General features: G+C 36.6%; 1 protein-coding gene across 1 annotated transcript; it reads right to left on the bottom strand.

Moving 5' to 3' along the window:
- Window positions 1–15,483: 15,483 nt before the first annotated feature.
- On the bottom strand, window positions 15,484–16,995 carry LOC131857268 (putative FBD-associated F-box protein At5g53635). The gene is made up of 2 exons (XM_059209525.1): window positions 16,048–16,995; window positions 15,484–15,828 (listed from the first exon to the last, which is right to left on the bottom strand). The coding sequence occupies exons 1-2, from the start codon at window positions 16,939–16,941 to the stop codon at window positions 15,520–15,522; spliced, it is 1,203 nt and encodes a 400-aa protein (XP_059065508.1). The 5' UTR covers window positions 16,942–16,995; the 3' UTR covers window positions 15,484–15,519.
- Window positions 16,996–17,502: the final 507 nt, after the last annotated feature.

Raw genomic sequence — 17,502 nt, 5'->3', positions numbered from 1 at the left:
TTTTCCTTGTTAAAATATTGTGTTATGGTGTGTCTTTCATGTGGTTGTTTCTATCTTTGTTTATTGCATTATTTTCTTCTTACCGATACACAGTTTTAATTTGCTCTACATGTTTTAAGTTAAGAAATTCTAATTACCAGTTAGATACTAATTCAACCACACCCCCCCCCTCAGTATCTATGGGAATCCTAACAATTGGTATTAGAGCTTGGTCCTCTATTTTCAGAAGCCTAACAGCTTGAGGAAGATCTTGACACCGGTAGACATGGAAATTTTGATGAAGCAAATTGGAAGCAACTCTATAATATTTTGATACAGAAAAGTTGAAAAATATCAAAATTGAAGATGATCTAAAGGCATCTGAGGAAATTATTCAAGCACTTCAAGAAAATCTTATCATTGCAAGAAACAAGACAAGAGAACTCTATGAAAAGATGCAAATTGAGGATGATGAAAAAGAAACTCTTAATGAACATATATGCAAGCTAAAACAAGAGAACATGACAACAAGGAATGAGATGCAGGATATGACTATGAGATTTTGTAAAGAAATTGAAGATAGAAGAAAGAATGAAGAAGATTTGACCAAAAGACTAAGTGATGCAGCAAATGAGAACATCAGACTTAGCTATGAAAATGATTTGTTAAAGACAGATCGGATGTATACACAGAATGAATCCAATGAACTGATAAGGCAAAAGGAAATCTTAGAAAGAGAACTGGATACTCCAAATCAGCATATAGAAAAATTCAAGAAAATCTCAGAAGAACTTGGTGACGTACTAAAGAAACAGAAACCTAAAGGTGACACTTGTGGAATTGGCTTTGAAGTTGGAGAAAGCTCTGGTACTGCAAACACACAGGATCATAGTAAACCGGTAAGACAACCAACTGCTTATAAATTCAATGGAAAATGCTTCAACTGTAATAATTATGGTCATAGAGAAAACCAATGTAGATCTAGAAGTTATCAGAACACCAATGCACCCACCGGTCAATGTTCAAAATGCAACAAAATTGGTCATAACTCTGAAAATTGTAGAATGAATGTTAGATGTTATGTTTGTGGAAGATTTGGACACTTATCTAATCAATGCAGAACTCAAACCGGCATAGGTTATGGAAAGGCCATTCAGAAAAATAATGTGACTTGTTATGCATGTAACAAAATTGGGCATATTGCTAAATTTTGTAGAAGCAAGTCCTCATCGGCAAACAACAAAGGTCCTAGCTTGAAAGGAAAAGAAAAAGTTGAAGAAGTTAAGCATGAATTTTCAAAACAATGGATCAAGAAGTCAAAATTGAATGTGGATAGGAATACTCCTCCACCAGCAGAACAGATTAGTACTCCACCGGTAGGACAAAGTAATAATCCACTGACATAAGTCTCTACATCCAATTAAAAAAATTTCTTTGAGGGTTTGGCAATCAACGGGAAATATGCTATTATTCCCTCGGTTGATGGTAAAAGTAGAAATTATTTCTATACCGACAAATAAATTTAAGTGATTACTTCACCGACATGCATTAAATGTGGTAGTTGGTGAATTAACATTATAAATTAGTGGCTTTGGCTCCATTTTACTTCACCGAGCATTCAAACATTCGAAGAGCACAAAATCTCCAGATCTAAGGCAATTCGAACAAAGCATTTCAACATTCAATCTTTTCAAAGGCAGAAAAAGGTATTTATAATCATGGCATCCTCCTCTGTACCTAAATTCATAGCAAACCCTACTATTGTGGAAGTGATCAAGCACCCTAGGCCTGTATTTTAGCTAGTTCCCGAGATAGCAAAGAAAGATGATAATATAGGTGCTTTTTCCCAAATTCCCAAAGGAGTTGTTTTTGCAGAAGACCCTAGAATTTATATCCATTGCCATATAGAAGAACTGGGAGATGAAGAAATCAAAAACATGTACAAAACTATTATTTGTGATGATTCCGGTAAAGTAAAACCTAAACACCAAATTATTGAAACCCTAGGATTCACTGAAATCCTTAGCATTCCGGATTTCCCCAATGAAGTTATTAGGATAGTGTTAAGTAGACTACATGGTGCATTCTTTTGGCTTGAATCCGTCCATAAAATTACCAAGGAAGTTGTAAAATCTATAGCAGGGTTACCCTCCACCGGTAGTAGACCAGACAAAAAGAAAGTCTCAAATGACCTGGTAATGAACTTAACAAGTGCAACATCCGATAGAAGGTCTCTAAGGGTTAATGATGTGACTAACATAAATGTGAGATTTGTTAGCATGATTTTAGGATATAAAACAACTCATGCAAACAAAATGAACTTAGTTTCCAGCTTATGCATAAAAAGTGCACATGATATGGTTAAAGATAATGTGAAAATTGATGTATGTGAATGGTTAAAAGATGAATTGATTGATAATCTAGGAAAGATCAAGAAGGATAAGAAAGGGACATTTAGGTTTGGCAATTTACTTGTATGTCTAATGCTACATATAACCAAATAGGTTCCCGGTATAGGCAACCAAAACCTTGGATTTGACATATCGGTAGGAAAATAGTTAGCTGACTTGTTGAACAACATGGGTGAAAACAAGGAGAAGAATATACATGAATATTTTCTAGCATTAAAAGCCAGAATGAACACCAGAGTCAGACTGTCATAGAAAATTATGGATAAATAAAAGGATGACATATGTTTTGTGACCAAGAAAGATGAGATCTAGATGGAAGTAGTGATCCCAAGAACAATTTGGGTTACTGAAATGGATTATGAGACTGATGACCACATCATTAAGACATATGCTAAAGCCCTTTTGGAAGCACCCAAGGAACCCAAGGAACAAGTATTTGGCAGTGCAAAAATGATTGAAAGTCAAATTCAATCCAAGAAGAGAGTAAAGAAAGTAGAAGCAATTGTAACGACAGGTTCAAGACAGGAAAAGGCTATCAAAGAAGATGTACTGAAATAAACCAACATCACTGAAGATGAGTTGGAAGTATTACAACATGAAACTCACCTTTCATTGGTAGCTACTTCTTCTGAAAGTGATATGCCTACAACATTTGAAAGAGTTGTAAGGAAAAGAGAACCTTCACCGGTATCCACTCCTTCACCGAGAAGAACCAGGCAAAAACAATAGGCAATAAGGTCCCCAGTAAAGAAGGCAACCCCTAAGAAAAATAAATTGACACCAAAGAAAAAGACTCAACAAAATATTGCTCTGATTGACAGACTATTAGATGAGATCACAGAAGAAGGAAAACTCAAAAACATCAATAAATTGTATGACTCACTATCAGCAGATGATAAAGAATAGGTTGAAAACAATGTTATTTTACACTTGGATATCTATAAGAAGTTCTTAATGCAAGTTGTAGATGAACTACCAGATGAATTATTCAAGAGACTAGAAGCAAGAAGACAAGTTGTGGTAGAGCTTGACAAGAAAATCAAAATTGAAAAATTACTTGTTGTCTACCCAGTTACTCTCCAAAATAAATAGATGATCTAATTGTAGAGGCCAACCAATTAGTATTCTCTACTGCACACTAACATATTGCACTAATGATAGGAAGAGTAAATGAGATTGCAGAGGAAACTGCAAATGGATGGGATATATTCGTTGTGGAGAAGGAAAAGCAGGAAGAGTACAGGAACCCCAAGCCTATCAAAGTCTATCAAAAGGACAAAGATAAGGGTAAAGGAAAGGTTGGTGGTCCCCCAAGATTAAAGATAACTATCAATTTACCCCCACCGCCTCAGGAGACTCCACCGGTACAAAAAACTAAAGACCAACTGACAGATGATAGTATGGATGTATCACAAGAGGATACTAATCCTAATTCAGAGGTACTATAGACAGTGGATGTTGGTACTCAAAAGGTCAACATTATGGTAGATAAAGACACAACCAGTAAGACTGACATGGCTAGTGAGCCACCAGTAATTGATCAAACTGATAACACATAAGAAAAACCAGTAGATGATAACACAGGGCAACAAACAGATCAACAAACAGATCAACAAACAGACACACAAATAGATCAACATGCAGAGACACAAGTTGAGCAACAGGCTCCAGAATAGCAATAGGCAAATGCAGAATTAGTGCCACCGACATCTAGTGAACAAGGTAAACCATTGGTTAAGGAAATGGAAACCTAGACTGACCTACCAGAGGTCACTACTAGCAAGGATAGTAATCCAACCAATGGAATTCAGTATGTTGTTTCCTCTTCTACAACATTTAAATCAACCAATGTAACTGAAGTTCTTTTAGATTCTTTGAAGAAAATAATAGATTGTAGTTCACAAGTTTATAAAGTTATAGATGACGCAATCCCAATTTTTAAGATGATAGCTCCAAAATGCAATATAGATAATAAGGATTCTTTGAGTCAACTCGACACTTTTTCGAAGTATATTACTGACAATACAATGACAATTGAGTAAATAAAGGAAGATGCATTCAAAGAGAAATTAGAAAATGAAAAACATAAATTCTTTGAGGATCAAATAAAGAAGTGTACAAGAGAGCTTCACACACTTCTACCGGAACTGTGTAGCACACTTAAGGAATTCAAAACCTTGTATAGAGACATTTGCAAGACAAGCTTTTTGACAGTTGATATTGACAGGAAAATGAGCAAGGTACAAGAAGAAATAAATAAACTTGCTGACAATTTTGTCAACTCACCTAATATATTATCAGTCTTTGAGAAAAAGATAACTATTTTTGAGGAAGAATTACTGAAGCTTGAAAGAGAAAAGGAGAAAATAATAAACAAGGCTAAGAATCTAAGATTAAGACTAAATCCAAGACTAGACTATCTAGCATCCTTGAGGAAGGAAATATCTGAGGCATTAGTACAAGGACAGAAAACACTGGCAGAGCATATGCAACACCTCACTGGTATAGTTCAAAGAACAGAGGCAACAATAAAAGACAGTAAAAAGTTTGTTGAAAGCTTAAATTTAATTTTGGCAGATCTTTTTCAAATTGTAACCACCTAGTTACAAGGTTGAGGCAGAAAACCATACTCTATTGGCACTTTGACATTGATGCCAAAGAGGGAGTAGTGGTATGAGAAAATAATCAGGCAAATGACTCATCTACTCAGGGGGAGCTCATACATTTTTGGTACACACATTTTTGCTGACATATTTTAGGACTTCAAATTTTGGACACATTTTTTGAATTTTCTCATAAGTGTTGCCATCAATGCCAAAGGGGGAGATTGTTGGCAAATGCACACTCCAATGAGACATTGTAGGTGATTGAAGGTTTTTTCATTGATGGCAACCTTACAATCCTATGACACCGATAAGGCAATTCACCGGGGCTACCAAGATCAGACTCTACACCGGCACTCAAACTACTAGCACCAACAGTAAAAGGAAGCATACCGGCACAGGAAGCCGACAACAATTTTATTGATAATATATTTTGTTTATTATTGTAAAAACATTGTAAGCCGACTTGGCATGATGTATAATGACTCCTATATAAGAGAGATCATTGTAGAACATTGTAAGGGATGTAAGGATTATTATGGATGAATGTAATTAGGTGAAATAAGGCAGACCTATTATATGAGTTATACGTTAAGGGTTTATGTAAGAAGAAGAGCTATAAACCAGTACTAGATCTAGCATAGCAGATGCAATTTTGAAGCAGTACAAGACATTGGATTTATATAATCCATTTTGTAAGTCAGTGAGACTTCTATTTTGAGTAGTGAGCTTTAGGCACTTGGCCTTCCTGCATGTGCAGGCCCCTCTTGTAGCAGTAATATTCTCTTATTGGCTAGTAAGTGAATATTGTGGGTTACAAATCCAACCGAGGTTTTTCCCATCCCAGATTTCCTTGTTAAAATATTGTGTTATGGTGTGTCTTTCATGTGGTTGTTTCTATCTCTGTTTATTGCATTGTTTCTTCTTACCGATACACAGTTTTAATTTGCTCTACATGTTTTAAGTTAAGAAATTCTAATTACCGGTTAGATATTGATTCAGCCCCCCCCCCACCCCCCCCCCCCGCTCTTAGTATATGTGGGAATCCTAACATCTCCTTCCTCAAGTAGGACAATACTAGATCACCTACCTTATAGTGTACTTCTCTTCTTTTTTAATCTACTAGTGGCTTGTACTTTTCATTGTGTTGTTGCAATGTCTTCTTGACCCACTCATGTATCTCTTTTACATTCTCTGCAAAGTTTTCTCCTTGTGCACTTCTATGGTCCACAAGACTGAGGTATGTTAGTTAAAAGATACCCCTAGGATGATATCCATAAACAATTTCAAAGGGACTATGACCTGTGCTTCTATTAACTGATTCATTGTAGGCATAATCTTCTTTACCCAATACTAGATCTGAAGCTTGTCCATGTTGTTTGAGGAGACATCTCAACAAGTTACCTAAGGATCTATTAACCACTTCAGTTTGACCATCTGATTGTGGATGGTATGCTGATGAAAAGGAAAGTTTTGTGCCTAGTTTCTTCCATAAGGTTCACCAAAAGTGACTTACAAATTTACTCCTGTCATTCACAATGCTAACTGGTAAGCCATGAATCTTCACAACTTCCTTGAAGAATAACCCTTCTATGTAGGAGGCATCATTAGTGCATTTGCAAGGCACAAAGTGTGCCATCTTCCTAAATTTGTCCACTATGACAAAAACAATGTCATACCCTCTTGGAGTCCTAGGCAAACCAAGAACAAAGTCCATGCTCAAACATTCCCATGGTCTGTTTGGTATGGCCAATGACTGATATAAACCTACATTGTTGGAGGTTTCCTTATCTCTCTGACATATGGGACATTGCTCCACAAACCCCCTAACATCTGATTGAAGTTTATGCCAATAATAAAATCTTCAAACATGTTCTAAGGTCTTGTCAAGACCAAAATGTCCTCCTAAGAGGCCTTGATGCTTCTACTTGACTATATTGTCTCTCATGGAGCATTGAGCTATGCAAAGTAAGTGTACTTTAAACAAAATGCCTTCCTGCAACATAAAATCTGAATAGGCAACATGAACAACATTAGTAAACTTGGTGCAAACATCATGTGCTTCACCAAAATCCTTGTCACCTTGGTATAGATCTTTGAGTTCATTTAACCCCACACTTTGGAGCTGCACTTCTTGGATGGTAAGAACTCTTCTACTTAAGGTGTTTGTTACCTTATTGGTGACTCCTTTCTTGCGTTTGATGGAAAAGGTATAAGCCTGCAAGTGCTCAACCCATTTGATGTGTCTTTGGTGCAACTTCTCCTGCCCATTCAAGAAGGTAAGTGCATGGTTGTTAGTATAAACTATAAATTCTTTGGTAAGTAGATAATGTCACCATTTCTTAAGGGCTTGTACCATAGCATACAACTCTAGGTCATAGGTAGAATACTTTTGCTTTGCCTCATTGAGCTTCTCAAATAAAAAAGCTACTGGATGACCTTCTTGGCTCAAAACTGCTCCTATTGCCAACTTGCTAGCATCACACTCCATAGTAAAGACCCGATTAAAATTAGGAAGCCTAAGATAAGCTAGTTCTACTACTTTTTGTTTCAATAACTCAAACCCCTTGTGTGCTACACTATTCCACTTAAACTGACATTTCATTCCTCCTTTGATGGTATTCAATATGGGTGCACATACATGGCTAAACCCTCTAATAAACTTCCTATAGAATGAAGAGAACCCATGAAAACTTCTCACATCTCCTATTGATTTAGGATTAGGCCAATTAACTATTGCATCTACCTTTGTTGGATCCATTTTCAAACAACCTTGAAAAACTACAAAACCAAGATATACTAGTTCAGTTTTGAATAACTCACACTTGTCTAAGTTGATCATCAACTTTTCTTGATGTAGCTTCCTCAAGACCTGATCCAAATATCTGATATGCTCCTCCCTTATCATGCTAAAAATCAGCATGTCATCAAGATAAACAATCATAAATTTACCAATAAATTCCACAAGCACTTCATTCATGAGTCTCATGAAGGTGCTAGGTGCATTTGTGAGCCCAAAGGGAATCACCAACCATTCATAGAGCCCCTCATTGTCCTTAAAGGCTATTTTCCACTCATCTCCAAGTTTGATCCTTATTTCATGATAACCCGATTTCAAATCCACCTTTGTAAAGTAACAAGCTCCTCCGAAGTAGTCCATTAGGTCCTCAATTCTTGGCATTGGAAATTGGTATCTGATGGTAATCTTGTTGATGGATCTTGAGTCGGTGCACATTCTCCATTTTCTATCTTTCTTAGGTACCAAAACAATAGGTATTGCACATGGGCTTAAACTCTTCTTTATCAATCCCTTATCTAGCAATTCTTGCACTTGTCTTGCTATTTCTTCATTTTGAGTAGCTATCGTTTTGTAAGCATCCTCGTTTGGCAAGGTAGCTCTAGGTTTGAGGTCTATCTAATGGTTCACATCTTTGTATGGGGGTAAAGCATCTAGTATCTCATTTACAACAATGACTTTGTATCAGTCCAACAAGTTTTCTACTTCTTAAGGTACTATGGGCTTGGGTTCAGTCTTTGGCTCTTCTTTTGGTTTCACTATGATGGCATATCCTTGGTTCCCTTCATGCTTCAACTCTTTTAGGAACTCTTTCCCACTAAGTAACATAACACTTGAACCTACATGTCTTTCTTCTTCCTGAATAACCAAAGGATCCATTTGGAACTTTCCTCCCTTCCTTGGTGATACCATAAGAGTTCTTTTACCCATCATGTATGGCTTTGACATCATATTGCCAAGGGCATCCAAACAACAAATGGAATGCATCCGTGGGTAGTATATCACATAGTACTTTTTCCTTATACTCTCCAATTTCAAAGTCTATCCAAGCATGCTCATCAACTAACACATGTTGTCCTTTACTCAACCATCATACCTTATAGGGATTGGTGTGTGGCAATATTTTCAACTTGAGTTTGTCTACCATTTAAACTGCTACAATGTTCTCAGTAGACCCTGAATACATTATGACCCTACAAATCTTACCATATGATCTACAAGTGGTTTTAAAGAGTGTCTTTCTTTGAGTAGGTTCTTTGGCCTACGGTACCTTCAACAAGGTCCTCCTTAACATCAGGTTCTCTCCATCTAGAACTAGTCCACCTTTGCTGATTGGTGAGGTAACACTTTGATTATCTTCTTCCTACACCAACTAAGTTCTCCTTTCACCTACATAAGAACTTGAAGTCTTTTCAGGACACCGGTTCATTGTGTGGCCCACTTGTTGACAATGAAAGCATTTACCGATGAAGACTATGGGTCCTCTTCCTTTTGTGCCAAATTTGCCTCTAAACTAACCATTCTTGCTAAAGTTATCCCCACTATTTTCAATTTAATTGCCTTCTTCATTCTTGCCAGAGTTATGACCCCTTCCAAAGGTGCCTCTTCCTTTGAATCCTTTACCACCTCCGACTCTTTGATTGAACTCACTTTTCCTCTTGATCTTGTCCTCTCCTCTCAAGGCCAACTGAAAAATGTTATGTACTATCTTAGGTACCATCATGATAATTTTATCTTGAATATTTTGTCTTAGGCCATTTAGGTATCTTGCTACCTTCTCCACTTCTTCCTCTTCTTTCCTTTCTCTTAGATTTAGTTTGTTGAACTCCTCTGTGTAAGCACTCACATTCATTTCTCTTTGTTTCAAACTCATCAACTTCTTGTGTATTTGCACCTCATAATCTAGATGTAGGAATTGAGTTTTGATTCTGATCTTCATTCTCTCCCAGGAGTTGATCTTATTTCTCTTGGTTTGTTCCCTTTCTTCTTGTATCATGTTCCACCACACTAAAGCTGATCCTTTCAACTTTGCCTTAGCGAGATTGACCCTCTATTTTTCTTCAACCTCCTTGTATTTAAAATTATTGTTCAAAGTTTCTATCCAATCCAATAGCTCTTCTCCATTTAGGCTACCACTATAGACCGGTAAACCATCTAGGCTATATTTGTTGAGTGATTTAAGAGAATCCAAGAAGATTTTCTGATCTTTCTCCAACTCCTTCTTTTCTATCACGACTCCTATCAAATCGACATCTTCATCATTAGTTTCATCACCCCACTCTGTGATCTTTCCCTTACCTTTCTTGGAGTCTTTCTCCCGAGCTTCATTAAGCATGTCTTGGACCAACTTCCTAATGGCCTCTTGACTCATTGCCTTAGGTGGAATGTTGATAGCTTCTAATCCTACCTCTTCGTCTAACATACACCACTTTGTTCAATCAAGTGGCTCTGATACCAATCTAATGTAGAGGGGATGCTCACTCCTATTGGTTTTGCTCACTCTTGATGTCTACTTAGGTTGTCTCTTGAACCATCCAATGGTTCCACTCTTTCCAACCTTCCAAAGATTGTAGGGTGCACCCTTATTGACCTTCCCAAGGTATTCTGACTAAGGAGATCACCCCTAGACTTGTGAATGTCCAACACTCCTTAATTGAAACTGTCCAACCCAACACCTACTCACACCTTCACCATGAGCCAACCCCCTCCACAATAGAATCTTCATTCACACATTACCAAATCAAATAGAGTTGATTTGCTTTTGGTTTTCCAACCCTATCCCTTCATCTAGGTCTCTAGAGATTACTGATTCCAAGCTCAAGGGCCAAACTGCTCTTTTAGGTCTACTAGGAGTCCTAGTCCAATTAGCCCTACCGGCAAGGTATTTTGCACTTATCTACCATAAATGTCCTACACACTAGTATGAACTCTTCATATTTTTGGATACCCTTTTGGAAGCTTCATGTACAATATCTCATAATTGGATATGGTTTTTGTCTCTAACCCACCTAGCCATTTTTAGGCCTAATTCCCTCCTTTTAAGCCTACAAAATAGGGTTTTTCTCAAATATCCTCACCAGTCTATTTGTCCAAATATTTTGATGATTGGTTCAGGTCTATACACCTATGAGGATGTCCAATCTAATCTAAAATAAAATACATCCAATGGATTTACCCATCTAGGGCCTGTTGTCCATGATCCCCATTACTTGCCAACTCAATGTGCCAAGCCTATGGTATGGTGGAAAATCCAGAGTATAGCCTCCCTTGTCTTAAAAAAAAATGCACACATACTTTACAAGGTCTCCTAACATTCCACATGGTTCCACCATGGAATGCTAGGATTGAGCCATAGAGTATTCAAAACCCTTGTTTGAAGCTCTTTAGGATCCGCCTACAATAAAATTGATAAAAATTACAAAAAATAACATTTCAAATCCTCAAATCACCATGAAATGGAAGAAAAGTCTTAGTTCTAACAATTCATAGCTTGGTCTGGGCTTGGAAGTCCGTATAGACTATATAATACTAGTTAAAACTCAATGCAATTTGTTGAAAAACACAAGCTTTTAAGGCTAAAACTTATTATCCTTAATTCAATTCTTCAACCAACATTCTCATCGGTTTTCTCAAGCCTTATATTGGCCTTGGGTTGGTTACAAATATCTCTTAACTAAAAAAGATAACCAACGAGCCATTTGAGTTTAGAAAATGCGAAAATTGCAAAGTTGCCATCATCAACTTTTTGCAACTTTTTGCAGCTTTTACATAGTTGAGCAACGTTTGCCCAAATCAAACCTAGATGACTTCTAAAGGTTAAAATGACCTTAAAAACCACTAGACAACAACAACCATCCTATTCTAACACAAAATAAACTTATTCTACCAAGTACTCTTCCTGGCACCCTTAAGAGCCAATCAATGACTCCTAGGGTCCTTACAAACTTTTGAGTACTTATTCACAAACCTAATGAAATTATTACAAACCAAAATCACATGATTCCAAACTCCTGGAACCTACACAACAAAAATTCTCAAGTGCTCTTGCACCAAACATGCACCTATGTTCCAAACCGCATCAACAGGATCTAATGTATTGAGCGAGTTATGATTGACTGTCATGAACTATGTGAAGAAGAATGAATATCGGTGATAGATCTATAACCGATAATGATTTAAGGTTTGGCGGTGGATTTTATCATGTTCATAACTTAGTGATGACATTTCAAAAACTATGTGTAATGATAAGACGATGTTTGAGCACGTATAAGGATCAAATTTTTTGGGAAATAACAAAGTGCTTAGCAAAATTTGACAAGGGTTTGATTGCTTATCAAATCAATGTGTGGCGATCATTCAATGATAGAATCATCTAGAAATTTGTTATAATGATCTATAACGATCTGTAATGTAAATTCATTGTATTTTGTTGATGTAATTAGAGTTTGTAGCTTCCCTAACAGAAAAATGTATTTAAGGCTAATTAGAGAAGGGTTTTAGTATCGGTGGTTTTAGAGAAGGTATTGTTGAATTGGATTGAAGTGTAAGCATGTGTGTAGTAGAGTTCTACTGAAAAGTATTTGTACTAGGAAGTAAGGAATTGATGTGATCAAATCATTTTCCCTGTTGTTCCCTAACAGTTACAACTGTTTGAAATCCCTTAACCGTGTAGATCCTAATAGGTCTTATATTGTAAATCCCTTCACTGGGTGTCTCATTAACTTGAGTTCAAGATCCTCTAACAAGGTTACTCCTAAAAGGGTAGAGCTCTTAAAAGGGCTAAGGCAAAATCCCTTGACCGGGTGACTCCTAATAGAGTCTACTCTTAACCGGGCATATTATAAGCTCTTAATCGGGCTAGGCCATTAATCAGGCACATTCCAAAAGAGTGCAAATATTTTGTGGGTGTTGATTCCCAATGTAGTTTTTGCCATTTGGGTTTCCACGTGAAAAATCTTTGTGTTCATATGGTGGTTGCATTGTTGATTTGTGCATTTGATATCTTTACATCGTTTGCATAATGATGAACAATTAAGTGAATGGTTTGGTAAATCTGCTAACCAGATTGTTTGAGTAGTTACCGCTACAGTTTTTCACGTATTGCAGAATTTTTTTACTACTGATTCACCCCCCGTCTAACTAGTAACCGGACCTTCATAATAACAAGCTATTGAGGTTTCAATGTGGCTCACTTATCCTTTGCTTCCTTATGCATGGCTGGAGGCTTTTTTGGTTTTTTTCTATCATGGTTCTGGGAGCCATGTTAAAAACTAGTGCTTTTGGTTTGGGGAGCTTGTTAAAACACCCTGGGAAGATCATTACTAATTATAGGACCCTTGTGAATACCCTTGTTCTTTTCTTTCAGAGGAAGGCTAAGGGAGCCTTTTGAGAACCTTCATTTATTCTGTTTATAGGGTTAGATCTTCCATGTTTGTAACTTTTGAATCCTAGGTTTCTTTGTAATGAGGATTTTTTTGTCCCTCTCTTTCTTGTCTCCATGTCTTTGCTTGTTGGGCTTCATTTCCTGCATTGTGGGGTTACTTCAGTTGTTCCTGTTGAGGTGATCTTGTCTTCTATGGAGGGGGAGATGGATGTGGCTGGAGGTAACCCATCTCCTATTGAGTTGGAGTTGGAAACTCCTAGACTCCCATGGATGTGTTGTTGGAGGGTTGATGATACCTAGTTGTTTGGCTGTATGGGAGCTATTGATGAGATTTTTTCTTTCTTTTCTTATTCTGGTTGTCGGAGCCTTATGAAACCCACATTCTTGCTTGAGGTAACCTGGAAAATCCCTACAGGTTGTGGGAGCCTTATAAAACCCACTTTCTCAGGCTGTGGGAGTGTTGTAAAACCCTCGCTCATAGTTGATAGAGCCTGGAAAAACCCTACTTCAAGTTGTGGGAGCCTTGTAAAACCCATTATAATGGTTGAGGGAGCTTGGAAAAACCCTATGTTTCTTGTTCTTGTCAAAAACAAACTAGATGGTAGTAGTTTTCAAGGGCCCAGTTTGGTTAACTATTGTTTTTGGTTAGGTCGAGGTTTGGTTTGTTGTGGCTTGGTGATGTTGTTATAGGTTAAGGGAGCCTGGGACGACCCTTTTTTTATCAGAGGCTCCCTGATAAACCCTCGATCTATGGTTCTTGTTGGTTTAGACCGTCTGTTTTGGCCAGCCTAGTTTGAGGTTCCTACCTTGAGGTGTGGCTGGGGTTTGGTTTGTTATTTCTGCTGTCTTTCTTATTATATCTTTAACAACCTTTGTTCTGGAATCTAGATGCCCGTAAGTCCAAAAGGTTTCAAGTCCTTCCTAAAACTTGTGGTTCACTGTGAGATTGTCTTGTTTATTCCTTGATGGCAACTTATTGACTATAAGAGGTTTTGAGACCCCTTCAAAACTTCTTTATCCTAATCAAAAACTATTTTATCATCTTATGTTAAGACCAATAAGATAGTCTTACATATATTAATACCAATTCATATCTAATCTTATCAAATAAAAGTCAAGAGCAATTCCTAAAATTTTGATTCTCCACCATTAATAGTGCTCAACATCCAAAGGAAAGTCGATACCCATTCAAAGTTAATGTAATCTCTGCTAATTGCTTGCTTTCCTCAACGTTTTGTCAATTTGTTTATTTGCCATTTCACTGCAATTTTTCTCGTTTATCTTCATTTCATGCAGCTTGAACTGAAACCAACTGGTCAGCTTTTTCCATCATGGAGTGCTTTACGACTATCTTGAACAGCTACTCTGAGTGCCATACATGATTTTATTTGTGTCTTTGAAACCTGTAAATTGTGAACAGACATATTAAGAATATATCTTCCATATCCATCTGTCTCTAAAAGAGACAAAGCTATTATTTTCATTAAAAAAAGGCGCGGGTTTGTTCTTGTTTATGCATGTAATGTTGAATATATGTTCCTGTATATGTGCTAGATTCTTCTAGATCATTCTGAATGGTTGTATGTACAAGAATATAAAGCATATCTGAAGTATTCTTTCTCTGTATAATTTGTGGGCACAAACGTCACTCTGAGCACTAGTATAAGTTTCAAAATAGACTGAGATAATTGCAATGCATGTATTGATGTTTTTGTTGAAACCTAATTCTGTTACAGAAGACTGAACAAATGAAACAAAGGTACAACTCCCATTAAAAGATTCAGAGATTACTCGTACAGAAATTTAATTTTCAGCGTGTTGGCTCACATGAGATGCACATAATTCTCCCATTATTTTATTACAACTCTAACGCACCATTTATTTGTTTTGATGGTGCCATCATTGATCAACTCTTCACATTTCACCACTGGTCTAATAAATTTCTATAATTTCCCTGAAGGTTTATGTATGAAATTGAATTAACAGTACAGACCATCAAAGTCGAAAAAATACTAAGTTCAAGTTTTATTCATCAAATAAACAAAAATGTCTAATCCATCACATTCATCAGAGCAAACATATCTACAAATAATGAACGCATTGAACTAATTTAAATACACACATCAATATTTTTTCTTAATAACAAAAGCAAAAGACAGACTGGTAGAACAAGAACGCAACGGCAAAAACACTGAATGGAAAGTGGTGGGACAAAATATAGTAGGAATGATTTCCTGAACCCATTAAAATTTACTCTTGTAGATTAAGTTCAAATAAAATTTGATACAACTGCAAAATTAACCACAATAAATTGTAAATACAAACATTAAATAAGATCGTCAGATATCAATTATAATTCTCAAGATCACAGTTGAGGCATCTCCCTTCCTTCACAGTATCCCTTGATAAGAGAATTTTGGCTCCTGGAAATTCATGCTGAAGATTCAACACCCTGTTGATAAATCGCAGAGCCCTAGTGCCATCAAATCCTTTCTTCCGGGAAACTGATACACTTTTCAGAGCAGGAGAGCGTGGAAGAAGATAGGCAAGTAAAGGTGCAGCATCATAAAATAGGGTCATCTTCAGATGAACTCGCTTTAGATTTTTCAGTGAAGATGATGCAGAAATTTCTGGAAATACGGCATTAGACCACGGCTGCATTGCACCATAATGCCCAAAGCAAAAAATGCAGGAGATTGAGTCAGAAATATATAAAAAATGAATGAAAATAACCACAAAAGCAATTCTAAAGCCTCTATCAACGATTTTTCCTCAGCACTAATATTTAAATTAAAATGCAGCAGAGCAACAAATCGATGTTAGGGATTGATAAAAAATAAAATGTGTGTAATAAAATAAGGCTTAAAAACTTACCAATGCAGTATAGCGCAGGTTGCCTATGCAGATTTTTTCTAGATCAGGAAATTCGCAGAGAATAGGTACATCGTCCTTATGAATCAAGTCCACTAAGGTGATTTTTTTCAGTGACTTTAGAGTTGTAAACACTCTAAATTGTGCCGCGTCTGTACATAGGCTTGAACATGCCGGTAAGTAGAAATCCATCTCAATCATATTACAAAGATATTTTATTAATGTAAGGCTCATCAATTGTGGGCAACTCGCTGTTATTGCTTCGATCCGAGAGCAGAGATTTAGAGAAACAAGACTCTCTGAAAATATCTTCAAGCTTCTGAGTCCATAACAATTAAATAGCCTTAAAATCTTCAGAACTGGACATAATTGAACCATGAACGCAATGTTGTTGTCAGTCAGCTTAACATTCTCAAAATTGAGTGTTTCCAAGCCAGCGAAGCCAACAAAATAGTCGGGTATATTTGTGAGAAGAAAACTATTGACAATCAAAGATCTGAGGGTATGGCATAAAAAAATCGATGTGGGAACCTCAACAAAAGGGACAATAGAGGTATTCTCTTTAATTTTAATCTCTCTCACATGTTTCAAAGCAGCACTGTGAATCCAATTAGAAAGCTTATCACTGATGTCAAAGGACAGAGTGTTGCTAAACTCAAATAGTTCAAGGTTACCTGAATGACGCTCAAATATATTATCAACAAGGCAGCTGTATGAAGAAGAGGAGAAATCCAATGATAAAATTTTAAGAATGGGTAAGGATGTCCATAAGGATTTCCATCTTTTACAGACGACTGAACAACGCACTACTTGCTTCAAGGGAACTTTGCTCAGAATATAGATCAACAAGCTATCCGGGAGATCATTTAGGTCTAGTAGATTTCTTTTGACTACCATAATTTTTCCTTTATAACTTCTCTGAGTATTTGGGAGAGGTTGATGCCTTCAAAGAAATTAATGGGCTCTGTAAATATCACAATAAAAATGATTCAGGCACAAATAACATAAGTTAATATAAAAAAATCAAACCTCAAAGCATCTCCATTCTTTTTTGATGAGCTAAAGTAGAATGTACCCTTGTCTGTTTGATTTGCTCCTTTGATGGATTTATGAAACCAATAACGATGATAGGATTGATATGAGGAGAGATCAGATAGATAGAATAGGGATATGATTAATATATGACTAAGATGGAGCAGATAGAAATTTCAGCAACATAAGATTATGATGAAAGGGCATATCCAATGGGATGAAAAACCTCTAATTTATAGAATGTCCGATATAAAATCAAGGGCCAAGATCAATTGAGTAATGGATGGTCAAGATTAAATGAAGATTAGGGTTTTGGATCCAAATTGTGGTAATGTGACAAGTGTCACATGAAGGACAAAGACTAGTGCTAGAAATGACGTTAGGGAATCATCCTTATGTGAATGGGTAGGATTAACAGTTTAATTT

Source organism: Cryptomeria japonica, chromosome 8, assembly GCF_030272615.1.
Source record: "Cryptomeria japonica chromosome 8, Sugi_1.0, whole genome shotgun sequence".
Taxonomy (NCBI): Eukaryota; Viridiplantae; Streptophyta; class Pinopsida; order Cupressales; family Cupressaceae; genus Cryptomeria; species Cryptomeria japonica.
This window is presented reverse-complemented; position numbering and strand designations above follow the sequence as displayed.